The 26,675-nt window shown below is 36.7% G+C and overlaps 1 protein-coding gene across 8 annotated transcripts in view; it reads right to left on the bottom strand.

Annotated features, from left to right (window-relative positions):
• ZBTB44 (zinc finger and BTB domain containing 44) overlaps nucleotides 1-26,675 on the bottom strand; it is a 67,331-nt gene that overhangs the window by 3,487 nt on the left and 37,169 nt on the right. For 6 of the 8 annotated variants that reach the window (XM_037000820.2, XM_037000819.2, XM_037000821.2 and 3 more), the window contains 4 exons: nucleotides 23,145-24,218; nucleotides 10,082-10,166; nucleotides 8,308-8,471; nucleotides 409-709 (listed from right to left, as the gene is read on the bottom strand). In XM_037000820.2, coding sequence (XP_036856715.2) covers nucleotides 409-709; nucleotides 8,308-8,471; nucleotides 10,082-10,166; nucleotides 23,145-24,162 — 1,568 coding nt within the window. In that variant the 5' untranslated portion in view covers nucleotides 24,163-24,218. The remainder of the gene's footprint in view (nucleotides 1-408; nucleotides 710-8,307; nucleotides 8,472-10,081; nucleotides 10,167-23,144; nucleotides 24,219-26,675) is intronic. The other 2 variants (XM_037000826.2, XM_037000827.2) reach the window with 2 other exon arrangements.

The raw sequence follows: 26,675 nt of genomic DNA, 5'->3' as shown, positions 1-26,675 counted from the left end.
TATAGAAATAAAATAAAAAGAGTAGTAGTCAAGAATTTTATTAATATGCAGAGAGTCTGACTTCAGTGATTCAATATAACTATATTTCACTGACATGGTAAAGTTTTCAGTAATGTCTGTTTAAGTTACTTTAACTCATATTAGTGAAAACCCAAACAAAAGGATAAGTAGTCTACTTCTGTAGAAAAGATTTCTAGTACCAACTATAAAAATATTTATGATTGTATGTACTTATATCACATTAAGCAAAATAGATCAGGAGGTCAGAATATGGATAGTGGGAATTTAAAAGGAGTGTGACTGATTAGCTGGCAACCTGATAAAAAACACAGCAGGCTGCCCTAAAAGCAGGAAAAGAGTTTATTTAGAAAGCAGTTTTCCTGGTCCAGTTCTCGTTGTGCGCCTCACCTGCTCTGGAAGTAGTTTGCTAGCTCTGACGCTTCATGGTTCAGACTCCTCAGGTGCACGATTAAATTTCCAGAGTTGGTGAACATGGCGCCACATGTTTTGCACTCGTAAATCCGAGGCTTGCGGATAATGTGCCGGGAAACCCTCATGTGGTGTTTATATTCCCCGAAGGAAGTGAAAGTGGCACTACAAATCTGGCACCGGAAACAGCGTTTACCTTCATGCTTTAGGCGATGCATCTTTAGCGAGTAAGCCCTGGTGAACTTTTTCCCACAGCGGTCACACTGAAATGGTTTAATTCCTATAAAAATAAAGCAAATCAAAGTATTATCTAAAAACAATAAACTGAAACGTCACTAAACCTCACAAATTTCTGAATTATAATTCTGCAATAGATAGTTTTAAAAAAGGCAAAAATCCCCAGCAAAAATGATTTCTAATAGAACATAGCTCAGAAAATGTACAGAACATTTGAAAAGTCTCTAGTGTCTAAAAGAATACACACACAAGGGTACAAGGGGAAGAGATAAACTAAGTAATATATACTCAAGTTGATTCTGAATATTCTTCTAGATCATCTACCTTACAGACTTTAAAACATACTTTAACCACCGTATTTATTTAGGCAGAACTCAAATCTCCAGATAGTTTATTATTTCATTTCATTAAGGTAGTAAGGCTTATATTGAAAAGATGTGAAAATGTACCTATTCTTTATTCCCTATTTCAGAAATGTGAAGAAAAAAGGAAAATTCTACTATCTCTGAACAAAATTTATGATCATGATAGAACTACCATTTGATGAATTGTATTTTTGGGTAGCTAATATAATAGTGATAGAAAGATATGTAGAAATTAAAATGTGAACTATAAAGTATACTAATGGTCTCCTTCAATTCATTATCACAGTTGGCAAAAAATGAATAAAAACCTTCACACACAATCTGTTGATTTAACAAAATCTTAGGGAATTGGTTTTAGCACAGGGACTATTAGATCTATCCACAGAATAGGAAAAGTGAGATAAACACACAGTTGAAAACAGCAGCGGAGATTACTTACTCATCAGAGGTTAGTTTTAACCACAAGAATTTTGTTGCCTTTATGTGATCACTGAATTTAAGTTTCAAATCTGTTTCACACATGACTTATCCAAAATCTTTTACACTAAAAATAATATTATAAAGCTGACTAATCAGGGCACAGAGAAATTTAGGATTGCAGAATTAAATTCTTCTTTTTCTTTATTTTTGGTATCATTAACCTACAATTACACGAGGAACATTATGGTTACTAGACTCCCCCCATCACCAAGTCCCCCCCACATACCCCATTACTGTCACTGTCCATCGGCGTAGTAAGATGCTATAGAATCACTACTTGTCTTCTCTGTGTTGTATAGCCGTCCCTGGCCCCCCCCACCATATTATACATGCTAATCATAATGTCCCCTTTCTCCCCATCCCCCTTATCCCTCCCTTCCCACTGATCCTCCCCAGTCCCTTTCCCTTTGGTAACTGTTAGTCCATTCTTGGGTTCTGTGATTCTGCTGTTGTTTTGTTCCTTCAGTTTTTTCTTTGTTCTTATACTCCACATGAGTGAAATCATTTGGTACTTGTCTTTCTCCGCTTGGCTTATTTCACTGAGCATAATACCCTCTAGCTCCATCCATGTTGTTGCAAATGGTAGGATTTGTTTTCTTCTTATGGCTGAATAATATTCCATTGTGTATATGTACCACATCTTCTTTATCCATTCATCTTCTGATGGATACTTAGGTTGCTCCATTTCTTGGCTATTGTAAACAGTGCTGCCATAAACATAGGGGTGCATCTGTCTTTTTCAAACTGGGCTGCTGCATTCTTAGGGTAAATTCCTAGGAGTGGAATTCCTAGGTCAAATGGTATCTCTATTTTGAGTTTTTTGAGGAACCTCCATACTGCTTTTCACATTGGTTGAACTAATTCACATTCCCACCAGCAGTGTAGGAGGGATCCCCTTTGTCCACAACCTCACCAACATTTGTTGTTGTTTGTCTTTTGGATAATGGCAATCCTTACTGGTGTGAGGTGATATCTCATTGTGGTTTTAATTTGCATTTTTCTGATGATTAGCGATGTGGAGCATCTTTTCATGTGTCTGTTGGCCATCTGAATTTCTTCTTTGGAAAACTGTTCAGATCCTGTGCCCATTTCTTAACTGGATTATTTGTTTTTTGTTGTTGAGGTGGGGGAGCTCTTTATATATTTTGGATGTCAACTCTTCATCAGATCTGTCATTTATGAATATATTCTCCCATACTGTAGGATGCCTTTTTGTTCTATTGGTGGTGTCCTTTGCTGTACAGAAAGTTTTCAGCTTGATATAGTCCCACTTGTTCATTTTTGCTTTTGTTTCCCTTGCCCAGGGAGATATGTTCATGAAGAAGTTGCTCATGTTTATGTCCAAGAGATTTTTGCCTCTGTTTTTTCTAAGGGTTTTATGGTTTCATGCCTTACATTCAGGTCTTTGATCCTTTTCAAGTTCACTTTTGTGTATGGGGTTAGACAATAATCCAGTTTCATTCTCTTACATGTAGCTGTCCAGTTTTGCCAACACCAGCTGTTGAAGAGGCTGTCATTTCCCCATTGTATATCCATGGCTCCTTTATCACATATTAACTGACCATATGTGCTTGGGTTTATATCTGGGCTCTCTATTCTGTTTCACTGATCTGTGGATCTGTTCCTGTGCCAGTACCAAATTGTCTTGATTACTGTGGCTTTGTAGTAGAGCTTGAAATCGGGGAGGATAATTCCCCCAGCTTTATTCTTCCTTCTCAGGATTCCTTTGGCTATTTGGGGTCTTTTGTTCCATACGAATTTAGAACTTCAGTTCATTGAAGAATGCCGTTGGTATTTTGACAGGGAGTGCATTGAATCTGTAGATTGCTTTAGGCAGGATGGCCATTTTGACAATATTAATTCTTCCTATCTGTGAGCATGGGATGTGTTTCCATTTATTGATATCTTCTTTAATTTCTCTCATGAGCGTCTTCTTGTTTTCAGAGCATAGGTCTTTCACTTCCTTGGTTAGGTTTATTCCTAGGTATTTTATTCTTTTTGATGCAGTTGTGAATGGAACTGTTTTCCTGATTTCTTTCTGCTAGTTCATTGTTAGTGTATAGGAAAGCAACAGAATTCTGTGTATTAATTCTATATCCTGCAACTTTGTGGAATTCAGATATTAGTTCTAGTACTTTTGGAGTGGAGTCTTGAGGGTTTTTTATGTATAATATCATGTCATCTGCAAATAGTGACAGTTTGACTTCTTTACCAATCTGGATGCCTTGTATTTCTTTGTTTTGTCTGATTGCTGTGGCTAGGACCTTCAGTACTATGTTGAATAACAGTGGGGAGAGTGGGCATCCCTGTCTTGTTCCCGATCTTAGAGTAAAAGCTTTTACTTCTTGCTGTTAAGTATGATGTTGGCTGTAGGTTTGTTATATATGGCCTTTATTATGCTGAGGTACTTGCCCTCTATACCCATTTTGTTTAGAGTTTTTATCATGTATGGATGTTGAATTTTGTTGAATGCTTTTTTGGCGTCTATGGAGATGATTATGTGGTTTTTGTCCTTTTCGTTGATGTGGTGGATGATGTTGATGGATTTTTGAATGTTGTACCATCCTTGCGTCCCTGAGATGAATCCCACTTGATCATGGTGTATGATCCTCTTGATGTATTTTTGAATTTGGTCTGCCAATATTTTGTTGAGTATTTTTGCATCTATGTTTATTAGGGATATTGGTATGTAATTTTCTTTTTTGGTGGGGTCTTTGCCTGTTTTTGGTATTAAGAGTAATGCTGGCTTCATAGAATGAGTTTGGAGGTATTCTCTCCTCTTCTATTTTTTGGAAAACTTTAAGGAGAATGGGTATTATGTCTTCTCTATATGTCGGATAAAATTCAGCAGTGACTCCATCTGGCCTGGGGGTTTTGTTCTTGGGTAGTTTTTGATTACCAATTCAATTTCGTTGCTGGTAATTGGTCTGTTTAGATTTTCTGTTCCTTCCTTGGTCAGTCTTGAAAGGTTGTATTTTTATAGGAAGTCGTCCATTTCTTCTATCCAGCTTCTTAGCATATAGATTTTCATAGTATTCTCTAATAATTCTTTGTATTTCTGTGGGGTCCATCATGATTTTTCCTTTCTCATTTCTGATTCTGTTGATCTTCTAATAAGTCTAGCTAGGGGTCTATCTATTTTGTTTATTTTCTCACAGAACCAGCTCTTGGTTTCACTGATTTTTTTCTATTGTTTTATTCTTCTCAATTTTATTTATTTCTTCTCTGATCTTTATTATGTCCTTCCGTCAGCTGACCTCAGGCCTCATTTGTTCTTCTTTTTCCAATTTTGATAATTGTGACATTAGACTATTCATTTGGGATTGTTCTTCCTTCTTTCAATAGGCCTGGATTGCTATATACTTTCCTCTTAGAACTGCCTTTGCTGCATCCCACAGAAGTTGGGACTTTGTGCTGTTGTTGTCATTTGTCTTCATGTATTGCTTGATCTCTATTTTAATTTGGTCATTGATTCACTGATTATTTAGGAGCATGTTGTTAAGCCTCCATGTGTTTGTGAGCCTTTTTGTTTTCTTGGTACAATTTATTTCAAGTTTTATACCTTTGTGGTCTGAGAAGTTTGTTGGTAGAATTTCAATCTTTTTGAATTTACTGAGGCTATTTCTGTGGCCTAGTATGTGGTCTATTCTGGAAAATGTTCCATGTGCACTTGAGAGGAATGTGTATCCTGCTGCTTTTGGGTGTACAGTTCTGTAGATGTCTCTTAGGTCCATCTGTTCTAGTGTGCTGTTTAGTGCCTCTGTGACCTTAATTATTTTCTATTTGGTGGATCTGTCCTTTGGAGTGAGTGGTGTGTTGAAGTCTCCTAGAACGAATGCATTGCATTCTATCTCCTCCTTTAATTCTGTTAGTATTTGTTTCACATATGGTCGGTGTTCCTGTATTGGGTGCATATATATTTATAACAGTTTTATCCACTTGTTGGACTGACCCCTTTATCATTATGTAATGTCCTTCTTTACCTCTTGTTACTTTCTTTGTTTTGAAGTCTATTTTGTCTGATACAAGTACTGCAACACCTGCTTTTTTCTCCCTATTGTTTGCATGAAATATCTTTTTCCATCCCTTGACTTTCAGTCTCTGTATGTCTTTGGGTTTGAGGTGAGTCTCTTGTAAGCAGCATATAGATGGGTCTTGCTTTTTTATCCATTCTATTACTCTGTGTCTCTTGATTGGTGCATTCAGTCCATTTACATTTAGGGTGATTATTGAAAGATATGTACTTATTGCCATTGCAGGCTTTAGATTTGTGGTTACCAAAGGTTCAAGGGTAGCTTCTTTACTGTCTAACCATCTAACTTAACTCGCTTATTAAGCTATTATAAACACAGTGTGATGATTCTTTATTTCTCTCCCTTCTTATTCCTCCTCCTCCATTCTTTATATGTTAGGTGTTTTATTCTGTACTGTTTTGTGTTTCATTTGACTGCTTTGGTGAATAGTTGGTTTTATTTTTTGCCTTTAGTTAGTATTTGGTTGGTCTGCTTTCTTTGGTGTGATTTTATTTTCTCTGGTGACATCTATTTAGCCTTAGGAGTGCTTCCATCTAGAGCAGTCCCTTTAAAATACCCTGTAGAGGTGGTTTGTGGGAGGCAAATTCCCTCAACTTTTGCTTGTCTGGGAATTGTTTAATCCCTCCTTCAAATTTAAATGATAATCGTGTTGGATACAGTATTCTTGGTTCAAGGCCCTTCTGTTTCATTGCATTAAATATATCATGCCATTCTCTTCTGGCCTGTCAGGTTTCTGTTGAGAAGTCTGATGATAGGCTGATGGGTTTTCCTTTGTAGGTGATCTTCTTTCTCCCTCTGGCTGCCTTTAATACTCTGTCCTTGTCTTTGATCTTTGCCATTTTAATTATTATATGTCTTGGTGTTGTCTTCCTTGGGTTCTTTGTGTTGGGAGATCTGTGGGTTTCCATGGTCTGAGAGACTATTTCTTCCCCCAGTTTGGGGAAGTTTTCAGCAATTATTTCTTCAAAGACACTTTCTATCCCTTTTTCTCTCTCTTCTTCATCTGGTACCTATAATGCAAATATTGTTCCATTTGGATTGGTCACACAGTTCTCTTAATATTCTTTCATTCCTGGAGATCCTTTTATTTCTCTCTGCCTCAGCTTCTCTGTATTCCTGCTCTCTGATTTTGATTCCATTAATAGTCTCTTGCACCTCATCCAGTCTGCTCTTAAGTCCTTCCAGAAATTGTCTCAGTTCTGTAATCTCCCTCTTGACTTCTTCCCTTAGCTCTTGCATATTTCTCTGCCGGTCCATCAGCATGGTTATGACTTTTCTTTTGAATTATTTTTCAGGAAGATTGGTTATATCTATCTCCCCAAGCCCTCTCTCAGGGGTTGTCTGGGTGATTCTTGACTGGACCAAATTCTTCTGCCTTTTCATGGTGATAGAGGTAGTCGTAGGCAGGTGGCACATGTGTCAGCTGGGAGAACAAAGTCCTTTCCTGCTTGCTGGTCACCTTGCCCTTCTCTGCTGCCTGTGTCAGTTACTTGCACACCGGGAGCAGCCTCCAGGTTAATCTCCTGAGCTGCAGTTGGCGGGGCAGCCCTCGGGGTAGCCCAGAGCCCTGTGGGGAGTGGCAGGTGCACCGAGTGTGCTCTCCTGTGAGAATAGCACCCCATTGTGCCTTACCCCAGCTTCCTCTGCGCTGGGAGGCTGTGCGCTGGCAGCAGCCTCTGGGCGGTTGCTGTGAGTGCGGCTGCTCTCTGGCTGCTCTGCTGTTGATGCGGGGACAATGCCAGCCAGGGGGAACGAACGGCAGGCTGCTTATTGCCCTGAGGGGCTTCAAAGCTGCGTTGCCACCAGGGGGTTAGGGCACCTGAAGTTCCTCAGGATTCCCAGCCTGCTGGGCTGAGTGTGCCGGGATGATTCCATCCAGCTGTTAAGCCCCTGTCCCTTTAAGACTTCCAAAAAGCACTTGCTTTTATTTTGCCCCAGGGGAGCTGGCTGTGGGGACCCACTTTCAGATTTTACTTTTCTGTTTTTCTAATATCCAGTACACCATGCAATGCGTGTGTTTCTGTGCTCCTGGTGCAGATTACTAGGGCTGGTTACTTAGCAGTCCTGTGCTTCCACTCCCTCCCCATGCTGACTCCTTTCTTCCTGCCAGTGAGCTGGGGTGGGGGGAGTGCTCGCGTCCCACCGGGTCATGGCTTTGTATCTTACCCCCTTCATGAGATGCTGAGTTCTTGCAGATGTAGATGTAGCCTGGCTGTTGTGCTATATCTTCTGGTCTCTCTGTGTTAGGCGTAGTTGTATTTGTTGTATTTTAAAAAATATATATGGTTTTGGGAGGAGATTTCTGCTGCCCTACTCATGCTGCCATCTTGGCTCCTCCAAATTATTATTTTTAAAAACACTTCTTATTTGGAAATAATTTCAAACTTAACAGAGAAGTTACAATATATATATGTACCTTTTTAACTTCATTTACCTTACTATCTATATTCATGTTTTTCTACCTAATGCATATGTGCACACTATACACATTGAATACCTTTTTAATTTACATTTTATATACACAAATCCCTCTAGGTTTTCATCAGAATACTTATGCCTTTAGCAAGTCTATTAATAAGCAAACAGCTTTGTCACTGTACCATTTCAGCAATAGACTTCAGCAATGAGATTCTGTTCTCATTAATTTTCCAGAGATACATTTTTTTAACTCAAAAACACCTGTTTTCTATTTTTAACTGAGGTTCCAAAATAAAATGTTTCTGAACACTCCTTTAATACAACAATAGGGGAGATGCCAGTACCTGAGTGGATGAGCATGTGCTGTTTTAGGTTCTGAATACGGGTGAATCGTACCCCACAAGTTGGACACTGAAAAGGTCTGTCTGGACCATTTGGACTTGGTCGCTCTGTACTGCTGGTAGAAGGAGCAATGTAGAGTTGGTAGGGATACTGAACATTTTCCAATCTAAAAAACAGACCAAAGAAGGCAACCAGGTTCTGATTTTTAAGCTGAATAAATATTTCTGTACATCTTTAAATCAATGAAAGAAAAAAACACTTAAAGACTTTCTGAATCAGTAGAAAGATTGTTTCACTTATAGCAATATGAAAAATAAAGTTATTGTCAAGAATGTCCCCCATCTTAAGTTAAACAAGGATGTATGACCACAGAACATATAGATTAATATTATATTTACCTTATAAAATCCTTAATATCTCTAATTCTTTCCTTCCTATTACTGCTTTTAATTTGGGCCCTCTTCAATACAAGCCTGAACTAATAACTCCCTCCAACCTATCCTTCTCATTTTCACAGTGATCTTTCTGATTAAATCAGTCCCGTTTAAAACCCTGCAATGATTCACTGTTATATTCAGAATAAAGTCTAAACCCCTTGGCAAGGCATATAAGATTCCTAGTAACCTGGGTTATGTGTACTTTTCTAGTCTCATTTTTTGTCAAACTCCCCTAACATACCCTACACCAAGCAGTTCTTCTACCCTTAGTTCTGTGCTCCTGTACATTTAACTTCTCCTACTTGCCTACCTTCTTTACCTATGTAATGCCTACTCATTTTATAAAATGTAGCTAAGAAGTCACCTCTTCCTCCTAGAAACCTACTTTGATTTACCAGTGACTTAGGTAGGCATACTCCTATGCAGAACAATAGAAGCCTCTGCAGATCACTATAGGTTATCTGTTTACTTGTCTATCCTTAACCTCCTCCCTCTCCCCCAAATCAGTTTCATCCCTTTAAAGGCAAAGGCTACACATCACTATATCCCCATAACTTAGCACATTATCTAGTATAGACCAGACAACCTCATTAAGGTTTGAAGTTAAGAAATCTAGGCACATTTGTCTGTTTATGCCTTCATTAATTTAGTCAAATAACTGGTTCATAACCTGCTCTACCAGGCTTAGCTACTAAAGAACAATAAACCTTATTTGAGTTCTTTGAGTCCTTCATGTTTTCAACAAATACAGTTTATCAGCCCATTTTAGCCTCTGTCTGAGGAGGAGTTCATTCAGTGGAGTCTGTAATCAGCGGTCAGAGGTCAAGTATTTGAGAAAACGATCAGGACAGAGAATTAAAAATAAGGTGATCCAATTGGTGTTTTATTTTAGACTGGTGGTCAGGAAAAGCTTCCGTGAGAAAGACAGTGAAATGAAGGTCTAGACAGTAAATATTTTTGGCTTTGCACACATGACCCCTGTTCTAACCACTCAACTCTGCCATCTATGGACAGCATGTAAACACGAGGGTGGCTTTGTTCTGGTAACATGTGATTTACAAATAAAGGTGGTGGATTAGAAGTGGCCTGTGGTTCACAGTTCCCCAGCCCCTGACACAGATACTATTTAAAGTGATGGGGCTGGGCAATTTTGAAAATGCCAAATAAAATACTTCATATAGGTGATCTAATTTATGGTGTGATGTAACCTCATTACTCTGAAAAATATGCTAAAGTGAGGCTCCAATAAACTTCTTTACACAATTCCCAGCTAAAATGCTTCAATTTACAGTTTAAGTACAATGCTTACAAAAAAAGTTCATAGTATGTTAGTACTAACCGATCGTCATCATCTGCATGAGCATTAGTGCTAGAAGTGCTCTGAAGTGTAGGTAACCCTTCAGTGACGCCTTCATCTACTGAACCTGTGAATAAAAGTTGAGGACAGCTGTCAGTACTTTGGTGTAAATAAGCCACGATTTTAATTGCAAGCTGCATTTCCAAGCCCCTAAACACAGATTATCTAATGCATATATCTGGAGTTATTAATTCAAAGTAGTTGTGTTCTATTTTACACTTATATTATCAAGACATCACCCCCTCCACTAGTCATTATCAACACAGTAAGATGCTATAGAGTCATTAACTGTATTCCCCGTGCTGTACTGCCATGACAGTGACCTAGCTATGTTGTGAATGCGAATTACAGTGCCCCTTAACTCCCTTCTCTCTCCCCACTGACATTCCCCAAACCCTCCCCCTTTGGTAACCACCAATCCCTTCTCAGTGGCTATCAATCTACTGCTTTTTTTATTCCTTCTGTTTTACTTTGCTTTTATCAGAGTATTTCTTTTATATAGATTTCAGAAATAAGCAAGGCAATTCAAATGTAAACAAACATTCACATGATATTTTTAAAGCAACCAATTATGGAAGCACTGACCATTTTTATGTTTTGAAACTAATTTTACTGTGACATGTCTTATTTACTGTACAGAAAACTTTTATGTAGAAAGTTATAAACTATAAACATTAGTGCAACCTCCATACAAGACCCACTAAAACGTTGCCAGCATACTAAAGTTCCAAGTTACCCTTCCCTGATCACAAACCCCTCCTTCCGAGAAGTAATCATTATCCAATCTTTTATGGTAATGATTTTTTTGCTGTTGTTCCCTTCCTTTTAAAAAACTGATTTTACCTCAAATACATGCACCCGTACACTAAGGGTTAGGTCTTGGCTAGAAGACAACCACCACATGGACCACTTAGGGCTGCTTTCACACTACTGTGGCAGAGCATAGTAGCATGGTTGTGATGGAGAACAGGAGGCAACAAAAATATTTACTTGTGCCCTTTAAGTGAAAGTAGGCTCTCCTCACCATAAACAGTACAGGTTAATGTTGTCTGGTAGTGTTCTTTTGTCTTCTTTCCTTCAATATTATGGACTCATCCATGTTGTTACACCTAAGTTTAAACATTGTTGTATAATATTCATAATCTATCCATTTCACTCGATGGACAGTTTCAAATTATGAACAGTGCTGCTGTGACTATTCTTACACAAGTTAACTCAATACATATATGTATGCTTTAAATGGTATCTATACTGAGGAACGGAATCACTAGCTCATAAGATGTTTATTGTTGACTTTTAGAGAATGCTAAACCCTTTTCCGAAGTGATGGTACTACATTTACATTACTATCCTTACTATCCACAGTGTATGAGAGTTATGTTGCTCCACATCCTCACCAACACTTGGTATTGTTAGATAAAAAAATTTTGCCAATTTAGTGGATGTATAGCAATATTCCACTGTGGTTTGTTTTATTTCCCTAATTACTAATGAAGTTGAACACCTTTTCATATATTTATTGAAACCCCCTTTTGTGAAATGCCTGTTCAAGTCCTGTTATTGTCTGCTTCTTTTTATTTTTATATTTTGGACACAAGCCCTCTGTCAGTGATACATGTTACAAATATTTTTCTCTCTTCCATGGCTTGTCTTTTTACTCTTTATGATTTCTTTTGGCAACCCAAAGTTTTAAATTTTAATTTAGTTGACTTTATTAATTTCTGCATGATTGCAGCTTTTTGGCTGTTTAAAAAAATCCTTCCCTATCTCAAATTATTTTATGGAAGATTTATGTTTTGCCTTTGACTTTTAGTTCTTCTCTTCAATCCACTTAAGAATTTATTTTGTGACTGAACACATTTATTGAAGGCTGTCTTTTCATCTCTTCTCTGCAGTGCACTAAATATGTGGGTCAGTTTCCAGGTTCTCTACTCGTTCCATCTGCTTGTCCATATACTTGCATGAATGCCAATCTTTAGTTACCACATCTTTATAGTAAGTCTTGATAACAGGTAGAACAAAGTCCTCTTACCTTGTTCTTTTGCTTCCTGAACATCTTAGCTATTCTTGGCACCATGCATTTCTTAATACATTTAGAATCAGCTTGTTGTGATATAGTCAGTCCACTTACCCTCTTTCTTATACAATCTTTTCCTATTATTTTTAAGAAATTAGACATACTTAGCAAGGTCTAAAGTTAAAACTGTTACTTCCTCCTGGATAATATAAGTATCTTAGAGCACCTTAACTCCATTCCAACACTTCCCACACTCTCCCATTCTGCAGCTTACAAATTATCTGGTAATTTTATGTCTGTTTTGATGAAGTGCCACATAATTCTATGCAATGTTTATGTTCGTTCACATATTTACACCTTCCCTTGCTTTCCATTCCTTCTTGTGCATCAGACCTTCCATCTTTGCTTACTTTCTCTGCTTGCAGTCCATCCTTAAGAATTTTTAGTGATTTGTTAACATGTTTTCTTTGAAAATGTCTATTTTATCATCATTCTTAAAATACCAGTAGATCAGCAGCTATTTTCTCTCAACACACTGAGGATACCACTCCGCTGGTTTCTGATATTAAAAAGTCATCTTCCAAGTTATGTACTGTTTTTATTTTACGAATTTTGTCTACAGTGTGTCTAGGTTTGTGTTTCTTTGTTATTCTTATTTGGGATTTGCTAGCCTCTAATTTATGGACTGGTGTCTTCATCAATTCTGGAACTATTCTCTCCTTTTAGGACTGTCATCAAACCTACACTTAAATTGTCCATAATCCTTATTCTCTTTTCCACTGTTTCTACCATTGGCTCTGTTGTTAATTTTATGTGTCAACTTGACTGGGCTAGGGTATGCCTGGGTACCTGGTAAAATATTATTTGTTGGCATGTCTGCAAGGGTGTTTCCAGGAGAGGTTAGCATTTGCATTGGCAGACTGAGAAAAGAAGATTATCTTCACCAATGCAGGTGGGTATCATCCAATCTGTTGAGGGCCTGAATAGAACAAAAAGGTGTAAGAGCAAACCGGCTTTCTCTGCTTGAGCTAGAATATCCATCTTCTGCTCTTGGACTCAGTGCTTCTGGTTCTCGGGCCTTTGGACTTGGACTGGTACTTATCCCATCAGCTCCCTAGTTCTCAGGCCTTTAGACTTGGACTGGAATGACACCACTGGCTTTCCTGGGCCTCCTCCAGCTGGTAGATGGTAGACTGTGGGACTTCTCATCCTTATAATCATGAGTGAATCCTTCCTAAAAAATCTTGTTCTATGTATGTATGTATATTTTTTTGATTGTTTCTGTGGGCCTAAAACAGTCTTTCTCTGTGCAGCACTTAGATGATTTCCTTTTATTTTCTGATTCACCAATTCTCTCTTCTATGAAATCCAATCTGCTGTCAAAATGTTGACTGAGTTTTATTTTGGTTGTTTTTTTCTTTTCTATAGGTCCTATTTGTTTTTTTCTCAAATCTGCTACATCACTTTTACAGTTCACTCTTCTCTGCAATTATTCAATATTTGTTTCATTAAACAGAGTAAGCAAATTTGTTTTTATATTTGTGTATGAGAACTATGCTAACTGGCTATGACCATTTATTTCTGTGGCCTGTTTTGTTTTCCTGTTGGTGCTGCCTGTCCTGTTTCTCTGTGTGCCCTGATTGTTTTTGACCGTGGTTACTGCCCTTCAAAATTGTTTGTAGGGGATCTGCTCAGGTTAGGATGAATATGCTGTCTTCCAGAGAAGCTCTATGTTTGCCTCTGTTAGTTTTCTGGAGGGCACTACCTAAACCAGATTCACTGTTGGGGGATTCCTTGGCCTATCTACACAGGACTGGTTGATGGCCACAACTTCTTAGGGATGTGTTTTTTCCCTTTATTTTCGATCTTCTAGCCTGCCCACTGCTAAGGCAGCTGTTTCTATAGTCCCACTGGAGTCTGGAGGAAGGGGAGCAGGCTTGGTTATACTTAATGTGTGGAGCAACTTCTTTAAAACTTCACAACTTTCACATGCTCTGGGCCTTGACTTCTGTTTGCCTCACTCTAAGTTGATAAACCAAAGCCCATTTGTGTTTTGGCAAGGGAAAAACTTGTTTTAGTGCTCTACTATTTACCTCTCTGTGTTAGGCTTTCCTCCTAAGTTTAACCTGGCAGTTCCCTGTTCATCTCTTCAAATACTTTAAAGGTGACTTGAAAAAAAAAATCGTATTGCTGTTTTTAGTGAGAGGTAGATATAAGCAATGTAGCCTGTCCTCAACAGGTACTGAAGTTGACTGATGTCTTTACCCTATGCAAAATAAGCTGTCCTGCACCAAATGAACAAATGTGAATTGCTGAAGTTGTGTGTAGTCCATTAACAAGAAAGCTTTTGGTGGCAGCATTTTAATGAGAGCTAAAATGAATTAACAGTTTGTACAATTATATGTATGAGAATTTAATAAATATCTGTTAATAGATACATACTATGAAATTTCCTCTGATGAAATTTAGAATCCAATACTTCAGTTTTCTCCTCTGGAATGTTTGAATTAGCTTATATTATTAGGAAATGGCCATACTTTCCACATAAGTGAAATTTTCCAAAAAACTATCCTAATCTCTTTTAAGGCAGAGTTACATCTTCCTTCACCTCTTAAACAAACACTAAACATAAATTTTTTTGTTTTTGATGACTCACAGAAATCATCAAGAACTCCAACTACTATACTATGTGCTAATACACAAATACAGAGTGTTGAAAGACAGGACTATGTGCATTTACATGCATTCCCCAACTGCACTCCCATTCTTCCTTCCCCCACATTACCTTCACTGGTGTGTGGCATTTCCATGTACTTCTTTTCTTTTTCTCTTTTCCTTACTATCAAAAGACATATTTATGCTTTTCCCCTATGCCTAGTTATTCAGCTTAATTCCTGATCCTTCTGATTTGTGGGCTGGGGGACCAGATAATGCTGAATTTTGTTTAAGAAAGAATTTTTCACTTGCCAATATCTTCCCATTCTTACTTTTTTCCTTAAAGAAAAGGGAACTAGATACTAACATTTCAATCTGTCCTGGAGCAGAAATGGAAAATCCCAGTATTTGGACTTGGTTACCACAGACACACAAAAAATCTCCTTTATAGAAATATTCTGCAGTTAACTCAGAATGTAGGCGGTATTAAAACTTATAGGCAAATACTTGCAAAAAAGGCCTGGAGGTGTGATTATAAGCAGGCAAGCAAGACTGATCTAAATGACATTTGCTCCTCACCATATCATCAGGCAATACTAATTCTATGAAGGGGGTGGAAACTTGGTGAGGTAATTTGGGTTGATTCTAGTACTGTCAAGAGTTTGCTTAAAAAGCTGGTCAAAATGAACTAAAATGGAGTACAAGATACATCTAGCAGATAGTCCCTCTTAAAACAAATCCACTTTCACATTCTAAAGTATCATCTAATCCTCAGCCTCCAGATCACTAATTTGATGGATAGTGGGCATCTTTTGCTCATGGCTAAATGCATGATAGCTTCTGTTGCATGAAACTGACTCCTCTTTTCTGCTGTTAACCTTTATTTAAGTACCCAAGACACTTAATAAAAATCCTTCTAGTGGTGGAAAATAATTACAGTGGCTATCCACACTGAGCATTTACCACGTGCCAATCACTGTTCTAAGTATTTTAAATATGGTATCTCATTTAATATTTGAGAAAGAGACAAGTTGCCCTTAATATTCAGGAACTGGCCTGACACTGACACTTAGGAGTGGGCCTGGTATTCATAGTTAAGCCCTGGTGTTTTCACGGTAGGCAAACAATCTCACTGGACACCAACATCAGACCAAGTCACAGTGATCTGAGAGAAAACATGTAATTCTGTTTAAGCACAGACAAAAACAAGGTCACTGTACACTTACAAAAACCAAACATCCCCTCTGTAGCTAATATAAGTCATTCCTGCCTTAGGTTCACTTTAGTTTGCACCTGCTTCTATGATCTATCTAGTGTGTTGACTCTAGTCTCCAAGAGAAATGGACTATGAGAGGATGGACTCAATTAGTCCATCTGAACTGGCCCTGGAGGTTGGGTTCAAATCTCTGACTGGCAAAAACATTTCAAAATTTCACCAGGTATGACACAGGCAATTCTTGAAAATATGGAAAGTGACAGAAGCCAGCCAGAAAAGACCACAGATTGCATGGTCCCATTTGTATGAAATACCCAGAGTAAGCAAATATATAGAGTGTTAGTGGTTACCTAAGGCTGGGGGTGGGTCTAGGAGGGAGTCATTCCTAATGGGTACAGCGTTTCTTTTTGGGGTAATGAAAACATTATATAGTTTGTAGGATGGTTGCACAACTCTCTGAATATACTAAAAACCACTGAAGTATGTAATTTAAATGGGTAAATTTTATGACATGTAAGTTGTATTTCAATGAAGATATTAAAAAAAGAAAACCTTATAAGGATTTAATTTTCTGTGTCCTTGAGAATTGCTTTGCTTAGTTTTGTATGCCCAGAAGCAGGTTTAATTTGGTCCCTATTCAATGTCAACTGTCCTTCAGCCAACCCCTATAAATAAAAAGTGATACAAGCATTATTCTTATGGACTGTTGGAGTACTTATGGTTTGTCTCAATCTAAAACTGTAGATTTTCCAGGTCAAACATCTGTTTCTGTCATGTTTTTTCATTGTAATGTTAACTTATACGCTTATCTCTCAACTGACTCAATTTTATCAATGACAATTTGGAACTGCAAGTGGTCATTTTGGGGAGAGCTTCTGACATGAACAAGATTGTTCATCTGAGACGCATCACCATTGTACCAACACTGGATTGGGGGTTTTAAGAGGTACTGCTGTGGACGTTTCCACTGAAATATATCCTTTAAACACCTTCAAATGAGCTATGAGTTTGTTCTAGTTATTGTTTACTTTTAGGTTGGATTGAGGCTTTCTCATGTTAAAGAGCTATGCTGTAATGATAGAAAAAAAAATTATGAGATTTTGTATTCCTGATTAGGATATTTCCAACTTATTTTTCCACTAACGGGACCACACACACTAGGTTGATATTGTTATTAAAGAACTCCATAAGCTTTATCTTTTATTCAGACTCTACGCTGTCCTTATCATCCACAAACTTCAAGAAAAATAAAGAGAATGACTTCATGCAGCCATAAAAAGAATGAAATCTTGCCATTTGTGACACCAAAGATATACCTGGAGGGTCTCATGCTAGGTGAAATTAAGTTCAAAAGAGAAAGACAAATACCATATGATCTCATTCACATATGTAATCTAAAAAAAACATGCTCACAGATACAGAGAACAAAAGAACAGACTGGTGGTTGCCAGTGGCGAAATGGGTGAAGGAGTCAAAAGACACAAACTTCCAGTTAAAAGTAAGTCATGGGGTGTAATATACAGCATGACAAGTATAGACAATAATACTGTACTGCATATTTGAAAGTTGCTAAGAGATCTTAAAAGTTCTCATCACAAGAAAAAAAATAATTATGTGTGGTGACAGATGTTAACTAGACTTGTTATGGCATTCATTTCACAATATACAAGTATTGAATAATGTTGTACACCTGAAACTAATATAATGGTGAATATTGATTATATTGGAATTAAAAAAAATAATAAAACACCTCTTGTCTTTACTAAAAGAAATGTTGAGACAAAAAAGAAAAAAAAAGGAATGTTAAAAAAAATACATTTACTATGATTTTCTTGTATTAAAAAAAACAAATAAAATTCTAAAACTATAATCATCAAAGCACTTAAAAACCCTCAAATTTCCACAGTCTCAAGAGCCTTGATGGCAGTAAGATAAATTCTCTCTAGGACCTACAAGTTACTCCTTATGAGTTATATAATAATAGGTCCTTTTACAAGAGAATTTTAGTTTAAATCTCCGATTTTACCCTATTACCAGCTGACATGATTGAATACTACAAGAGATTTGAATAATTCCTCTAGCTTTATCACAAAGTATGAGCTGCACTTTCAAAACATTCACTGAAGCTTCTGAACAATTTAAAATCTGGAGTTTTGGTCTTCTGTAAAAGATGTCACCAGAGAAAACTTGCCATTGAACATCAATGGAAGGAATGAATTAGATATTGTTAACAACTGACTCAGCAGTAAAACCTAAGGGGTGTTCACTGGATTCACATTTTCCAACTTAAAAGACATACGTTACATCGTTCACTACTGTATATACATTCCTTCTCATGGATTCTCCAGAAGATACTGACTTCAGAAGTGGACATTACTATCCAAGATGACTATATCAATTTTCTGATTCTTTAGTAGTCTTTTCTATCCCTTTACAAATCGCTACTAATTTTGACTGTTATATCTAATATGATCTCTTATCTTCATCTTACTGCTTTGACCCCCTAAAATCTCCTTCTGCCACTTAAGGAAAAATGAAACTCTTGTATGTTTTTTCTAGACCACAGGCACTATTCTCAGAGTGCTGAATCTATTGTCTTCTACCCAACTTGGCTGATAAAAATTTAAATACTGTTCCTTTAAACACTTCAGAAAGTAGATTCCAGTTTATAGTCCTCTCATAATCATATTACAGCTTTCAGTCTTGTGAAAAATGGACCTTGACCTCACATCATCAAAATGCTTCTGGTAGTTATTATGATCCTATCAAGGCCCATTCAATCAGAAAGACACTAATACTGGGGCTATCCTGATTATGATTGTTTCTTTTTTCTCAGACACTTCAGCATGGTTTGTAGGAACTGTTTAACCCTCCTCAAGAAATCTATTTTATGGGACCCAAAACTGACTTACTCCTATTATAATGAGTGATACTTATATTCCCTATACTCCCACTACTAGGATACTATTTCTTATGTGGACATACAGTTTATGCTTGCCTGCTGCATAATAACTTATACCATATATTTGGGGTAATTAGGGATTTTCAGATATTAAAACTACCACCTCAAATTGTTCAACTACAGGTGTGCTGCTGGTGGTCAATGACACAAAGACCTCCAGTCTTTGGCTGGAGGACACTGACATACTTACTTTACTATCCTTACTTTATGGTTATGGAAACTTATAGTCACTCAGGCGTATGACTAGAAAATAGGATGTCCACATCTATTCAATTGCAGAAATCAGCAGCAGAATCTAGATCTTTCACCAAATCCTGAACTTTTATTATGCTATATTGCTTTTCTAAATAATCAATATTGCAATTCCACTATTATTCTAGCTGCCCACCTCAATAGGTTTATTTATTCATTTACTGCTTCTGAGAAAACTGTCAAATTATTTCTTAATAGTTTAACTTATCCCCATAACAATCACTTTGTAGAGGCATATTTTAGTGCCTAGAAAAAAACTGAATTCCTTTGTTAACCTAGTAAACTGTGGATAATCTAGAATTACTTATATTTGCCTTTGGGGCATATATATAATTAAATACTTCAAGATAAATAATGAAGCCATATCACGAAGTCCTTCTCATTTATAAAATTTTTGTTTAAAATACTGATGGTCATCTTTTTGAGTAACATGACCCAACCTAAATGTAGCAGGGTTTTTTTCTGTTTTAAATTTCCTGTATTTATTACTTCTATTTGCCCTAAATTGGGATGGCAGATTTTACAACCTTTTGCTAGGCAACTAGCAATAAAGGGAACTTACAAAACAGGTAAAATCCTATTTGAATTAATTTCATGGATAATCAAATTATTATTTTGGAATTTCATAATAATGAGTGTATTAAATGTTTTATTCTCTGTCCCTAAAATGACAAACTACCTCATAGATATCTTCCTTAATAAATTAGTTAAGTAAAATTAAGTATTCTTATGGAACATGGAAAAAAAGCACTGTACACATCTTCCCTTCTACCTTTTTTAACTGCCTTATAATGTTCAAGGAATTAAACTTTTTTCTTCCTGTAAGGCTTTGTTTTAGTGTATACATTTGTAGTTAACTGAGAGTGATTAAGTACAACTGTTAGGAAGGCAAGAAAAAAAACTCATTTGGATTATTTGATTACATGATATTCTGATTAGAGTTATTAACAAGTCTACTACAAATTAAACTTTTTTCTTCCTGTGAGGCTTTGTTTTAGTATATAGATTTGTAGTTAACTCAGAGTGATTAAGTACAACTGTTATGAAGGCAAGAAAAAACTCATTTGGATTATTTGATTACATGATATTCTGATTAGAGTTATTAACAAGTCTATTTTATAATAGCATTCACATTTATGATAGCATATATTGTAAATAGGTTACATAATTGAAAAGTTTATTCTAATGTTCCTAACTTCTCTAGAATTTAGTCATGTTAGTAATATAGTAAAGGCAAAATCTGTACTGATTAGATATACTTGAGAATGCTAAAATAAGACTGACATGTCTTGTTAACAAGATATTCAGATTAATATTCAGTTTCTAAGTTCTCAGATAAATGATTAAAATAGTAATTATTTTTAAACAGTTCATTATTTGGGAGGTACCAAGATATTTTCAGATTAAACACTCTAAATAATTTAACATAAACTTGGTCATATCAACAAATAGTTATGCTTGCCTGCCATCAAATACCTTACTGAATTTGGGGGTCACTTGAATTCAAAAGTATCTTGACCCAGATTGAGGTGTTGTAGGTAGAACTGTGTCCCCCAAATGACAAATTAATCCCCTACCCCAAACCTATGAATGTGACCTCATTTGGAAACAGGGTTTTTGCAGATATAATCAAGTTAGATGAGGTCATACTGGAGTAGGGTGGGCCATAATCCAATGACTAGTGTCCTTATAAGGAGAGGGAGATTTGAAGTCAGAGACCCAGGGAAGGCCACACAAAGAAGGAGGTAGAAATTGGAGGGATGTGGCTAAAACTTAAGGAACATCAAGAGGTACTAGGAACTACCAGATGCTAGAAGAGGCAAGGGAGAATCCTTCCCTACAGCATTCCATGGGATCACAGCCTTGCTGTGACATCCCTTGATTTCAGACTTTGATCTTTTGAACTGCGGAAGAATAAATTTCTGTTGCTTTAAATCGCCTAGTGGTGGTACTTTGGTGTGGCAGCACTGGAAAACACATATAGTATGTCAAAATTCAAGAATTAATAAAGTTAATATATCTTTCCTGGTTCTCTGATCTTTTGGAGATATCCTTTTTTATTTATTATTCTTTGTTGGCTTTTTTCCCCTCACTGAATACAGATATTCCTCAAGGATCGGTCCTATGGTTTGGCTCTTATGTGTATGTTTTCCTGTTGAGATTCTATCTGTCACTGCTGAAAGAAAAGCCCCAAACTGGTAACCTTCAGTCTTGGCTTCACCAATCCTATCATTTCAACTGCTTTGTAGCATTATATTTCTTGGTCATCACCCAAGCATAATTCACAGAGAAATGACCTTGTTGACTTACTCTTAAAACTGGGTTCCTACCTTCTTCACTGATTTTTATATTATAGTTACTGCATTTAATAGACTCCTAGCCATTATATGATTACCATTAGTTTCTGTATGATTAAGAAACAGTAACTGTACAAGATTATTAATTGTAAGAGATATCTGGATATAGAAACAATAAAGTGAAAAACTGTGACTTAGAATCAATGAATATAATAAAATGTTCTATTTTTCTAGTCATTCAGAATTCTCTAACTCCTCTGATTTCCTCATTCTATATATTCAACATCATCAGATAGTAATGATTCTTCCTTAACAAGTCTCTTAATAGCCATTTTCTTTATAGTTTTACTCTAAGCATCATCATTCATACAAAGAAAATCACACTATAACTGGTTTCTGAGGCTGTCTCTGTGTAGTCAAACCCTCTGCACACCAATACCAAATTAACTTTCCTAAAATATCTGTAATGTTTTTTTTGTTCCCTTTAAGGTAGACTCTTTATTACTACTAGGATAAAACCTGAGCTTACATGGCCTAGCTGTTGCAGGCACTGTGGCATATAATTTCCATTCTCCAGTTTTGTTTGAGGCAGTTATATACCCAACTAATATAGACGCCTTCCCATATTCCCTTGCAGCTAGGAAAGGCCAAATGACAATCTGGCAGAAGGTTTTTAGGGGTTTCTGGGAACATTTGTGCTTTCTTGCTATACTGCTGTCCCTTACAATATATGAGGCTAATGATGAAGCATCTTGTAACCATGAAGCAATAAGCACAAGGATGAAACTGACATACTAAGGATGGTGGATCATCAATATACAAGAAGCTTAGGCCACTGGTTATACTGTAGAGGCAATTCTGGACTTCCTATATTTGAACATTTTATGCAATAAAATAAAATCCTGGCCTAAGTCATTTGGAAGAGAATCTGTTATATGGAGTTGAAAGCAATCCTAATTGAACTAGTATTCAAGGCTCTTTACAACACACTCTCAACTGCTCATTTTTTTTCTCACTTCCTATTATTTCCCATACTTGCAGTTATCCATGCTTTAACATCATTTTGCATTGAATCCACGTGTCACTAAACATGTAATGCTGCTCCATACCCCTGTGATTTTATAGGTTTTCAAAGAAATGTCATTTCCTTCCTGGGCAAACTCCTAAGTAAAATCCAGTTCAAATATACAAGAAAGTGTTAACTTTCTCTTTCCTCTGTGAACTGATAACACTTTGATCATCCCTAGCCTGATTTATACATCTGCTTCCTCAATTAGACTATTAATTCCTCAGATGCACAGACTATATCTTTTCCATCATATACCCTGTGTTTGGCACATGGTAAGTTTTCAATAAATATTTTAATGAATAAAAGAGTAACTGGATTTTTTGAAACTGGCATTATTTTTGCATTGAAAGTAATACACTATTTGTATATAATATAACCTGCCTTTGTCCCATCAGAAATCATGCAACTAAACTTTTCTTCCCCAATTTATAACTTGCAAAAAAAATTGGAAAACCAATAACATCTAAAAAAAATCCAGTTATCATGTTTTATTCTTCTAAATAATCCCTACCTAATAGGCACTTAAAATGCTTGAATTAACTTTACAGCATCATGAAAAACACAAAAGACCTTATACCTATAGAGGAAGACTGTGGACTAATCAGAAGGTCCTCTTGGACTTGCTCACTTCCTGGCACTGTCTGCTGATCACTCAGTGAACTCTGAGATGCACTGACAGGCTGGGACACTTCCTCGTGGACCTCCTCATCACTTAACCTTTCTACTTTGACTCGGACATCTTCTTCGGTACCCAGAGGCAAAGCAGTTTTTGTGCTCTCACAAGTCACATAATCAGCCATTCTTCTACCTGTCTCAGATGGACCAGGTAATTCCAAAGTCCTAGTATTTTCTGCCTGCTTTACTTTATCAGGCTGTATTCGTCGATCTATCCCAAAAGGAAAAGTCCAGGGAAAAGCTAAAGAAGAGTCAACTGGTTGACTTCTATTTTCTGTGTAGGAAGCTGAAGAATTCAATACCTGGGGAGAACTTGTTTGTGTGCTACTCTTCACAGGACTTTCAGGAGACATAACAATGTAGCTTTTGCGCTTCCTCCTGGATTCTCGGCAGACAGGAATGGTTCTTTCTACCACACTGCACTCTGAAGACACTGGAGAAATGCTTCCATCTCGAGAAGTAAAGTTGCAGTTAGAGTTATTTTCTTGTCCAGCATCTAGACCCTTTTCTGGTTGGCTGTTGGGTGTATTCCATAAAATGCTTGATTTCATGAACTCTGAGCAGGTGCTAGCAACACTAAACATTTGCATATAGCTGGCTGCAGCTAGAACATCAATGATATTTTCTGTGTTAATTGACAGAGTGGCTGTGTAAGCATATTCTAAAAGGGGTATAAAGCCAGTCACTGTAACATGATGTAAATCCAACACATTCTTGTTCTCATCCTCTGCTCGGCCTACAAGTTTGGTGCGAAAGAAATCACTGCAAGCTGCTAGTACCACTTTATGTGCCCGGAAGATTTTGTCCTGAACACGAATAGTGATATCACAAAAATGTCCATCATTTCGCAGCATATTTAGCTTTCCAAGCATTTCCTGGCTGTGGGAAGAGGAGCTATGAGTAAATGTTTTCACACCCATCTTTTCTTTCCTCTTCTACAGATGCTCTTCAAGGATGCAAATGAATCAGAAATGTCCTAAAAAATACATAAAATAAGCATTAATTGATGATTCAGTAGCTGAAATAGAAGGTAATTTAGATTATTTTCATGTGGCCACTGTGCTAGTAAAAAAGCTGAAAGATGGCAGAGTGAGAAAGTTCAAGGTAGGGAATATATTAAAATACATTATTCCCCCTACCTGCTCCCCAAACTGTCCAATCAGTGGACTCTGTGAGCTAGAGCTAATGTTTTAAGGAGCTGCACAGTTTTAAATAAGTTTGTAAATAAGACAATTACAGGCTGCTTTCTATATGCCACTGTTCTAAGTGCTTCACATTTGATAATTCATGTTATTGTCATGTGTGTCATGTCAACTGGCACATTATTTCTCCCATTTAACAGAAAAGGGTCAACTACCTTGCTAAAGTCAAAAAGTTATTAAGTAGCAGACTAAGGATTCAAATTCAAGCAGACTGATTCCAGAGCTGGTACTCTTAACCTCAAATGCCATATTCTGCCTCTTTTAGTATATAAAGTGAGTAAATATAGATGGTTCAGAGTCCAAGTTTTGAAATGTGATAGGCCTGGATTCTTTACTCAACAATTCCTCCAGGGTTGTTATGAGGACTATGTGAAACAACACATGCAGTAAATGCTTAGAACAGCACCTGACACTTTGTAGTGCTCAACAAATGAAAGCAGGTATTACTATTGTTCATATTACTTCTGCAATAAAACAACCTTTCTGGAAGTAAATTTATTTTAAAAATGTTCAGTAATCAATCATTTGGATTTTCCCTTAAAAAAAGTTGTTTTGCCCACAGAGCATAAATCTGCAAAGAAGTAAAAAGCTAATCTTTTCAAACAATATTGCTTCTCTCTCACTTACCAACTTTACATTTCCCTGTATGGCCCTGGAAGATGACTGGTTAGCCAAAGACGGGTAAGATTTCTCAAGGGAGGAACAACCTAAGACAGGCACAGCCACAGGGGGGCCATCAGGTGAGAAATTGGGGATCAACAGAGGTGAGGCTTAGAACCTCACCCCCCCTGTTTTGAGAGAAATCTTCTGCATCCGTGGATGTTTTGTTGCCCTTGTCTAGCTTGGATTAATACTTAGTATACAGGCACACACCTGATCATCTACATTTGCTTTCTTACAGCACTAAACTATGTTTTCTACCTTTATTTTGCATCTACCTACCACTTCAGCATTAAAAAAATAATAATAATAATAAGGGAGAAATGTGGGATTCACATATAAATCAAGTATAAAAATCAAACGAATATTCATATTTGACCTGATTGTTTATAGTTCATAATGCGTGATCAAAACCGAAAGTTTCTGTGATGACTGCCCCTTGTACTGTTCACCATGTAAGAACTTATTCACTATGTAAGAACTTGTTCACCATGTAAAAACTCGTTCGTTGTGTTTCAGAAGATTGGAGACTGTTGAGAATTAGGCTTGTGGTGGATTAATGATTGTGCATTGAGTCCCCTGTACAGAATTTTATTGTTGTTAACTGTTAACAACCATTTGATCAATAAATATGAGAGATGTCCTCTCAAAAAAAGAAAAAAAAAAGTTGTTTTGCCTTTAACAGATTTCACATTTACTGAAATATAAAAAAAATCTACACTCTCTATACTTTTAATTTAGCAAACCTAAAAGTACTTCAGTTTTTACAGTACTTTCTTCCCAACCTCTTTTTACACCCTCTATATGAAGTCAGGGATGCTTATGCTAGCCCCTTGATAAAGGTAAAACTAATGCTCAGAGAAATAAATTAATAAATGACAACCAAATCTAGGATCTGGGTCTTCTGACTCTTAGATCACAGTACTTTTCCAATGCAAAAAATACAACTATGTGCATCAATTATTTCATCTAAGGTAAATAACTTTCTTTAAATAGTAGTGAAATAAATGCAAAACAAAGCAAATCTGGGGAGATACTTTTATAAATTAGCTCTAGATAATAAGATTTCAAAACCTTCAAAAATGTGCCATTGATTTACAGTGATGTTAAAGATGAGTGATTTAATGGACCTGGAAAAATGTTTGGTTCTGAGTGTTAAATGAATGCACAATTACTGACATGTGGTGAACACTCAATAGTGGTAGTTACTACATTACTATGTATTTAGTGAACAATATGATAAAATAGTACAGAGACTATGATCCCATCTTTGTGAAATACTTATTTATCACAAAGCAACAGAACCCAGAGGTCTTAACCAGAGATTCATAGATTCCTAAGGGAGCCATGATCCTTTTGAAACTGTACACAGAATAATGACTGCATGTATATTTAATAGCTTTCATCATATTCAAGGGAACTGCTGGTTAGGAGTATGGGTGTTTATTCTCTTCCTTTTGTACATTAAACATTTTTTTTTCTTTAAAAAAAATATACCCCAGCATACCACTACGAACCCCTGGGATTTCAGAACTCTGAGGTCAAAAAGAGTAGGCCTATTTTTTCTTCCC

The sequence above is a fragment of the Manis javanica genome, chromosome 6 (genome assembly GCF_040802235.1).
Source record: "Manis javanica isolate MJ-LG chromosome 6, MJ_LKY, whole genome shotgun sequence".
Taxonomy (NCBI): domain Eukaryota; kingdom Metazoa; phylum Chordata; class Mammalia; order Pholidota; family Manidae; genus Manis; species Manis javanica.
The sequence above is the reverse complement of the archived record's forward strand: the minus strand, read 5'-3'. Positions and strand labels throughout refer to the sequence as shown.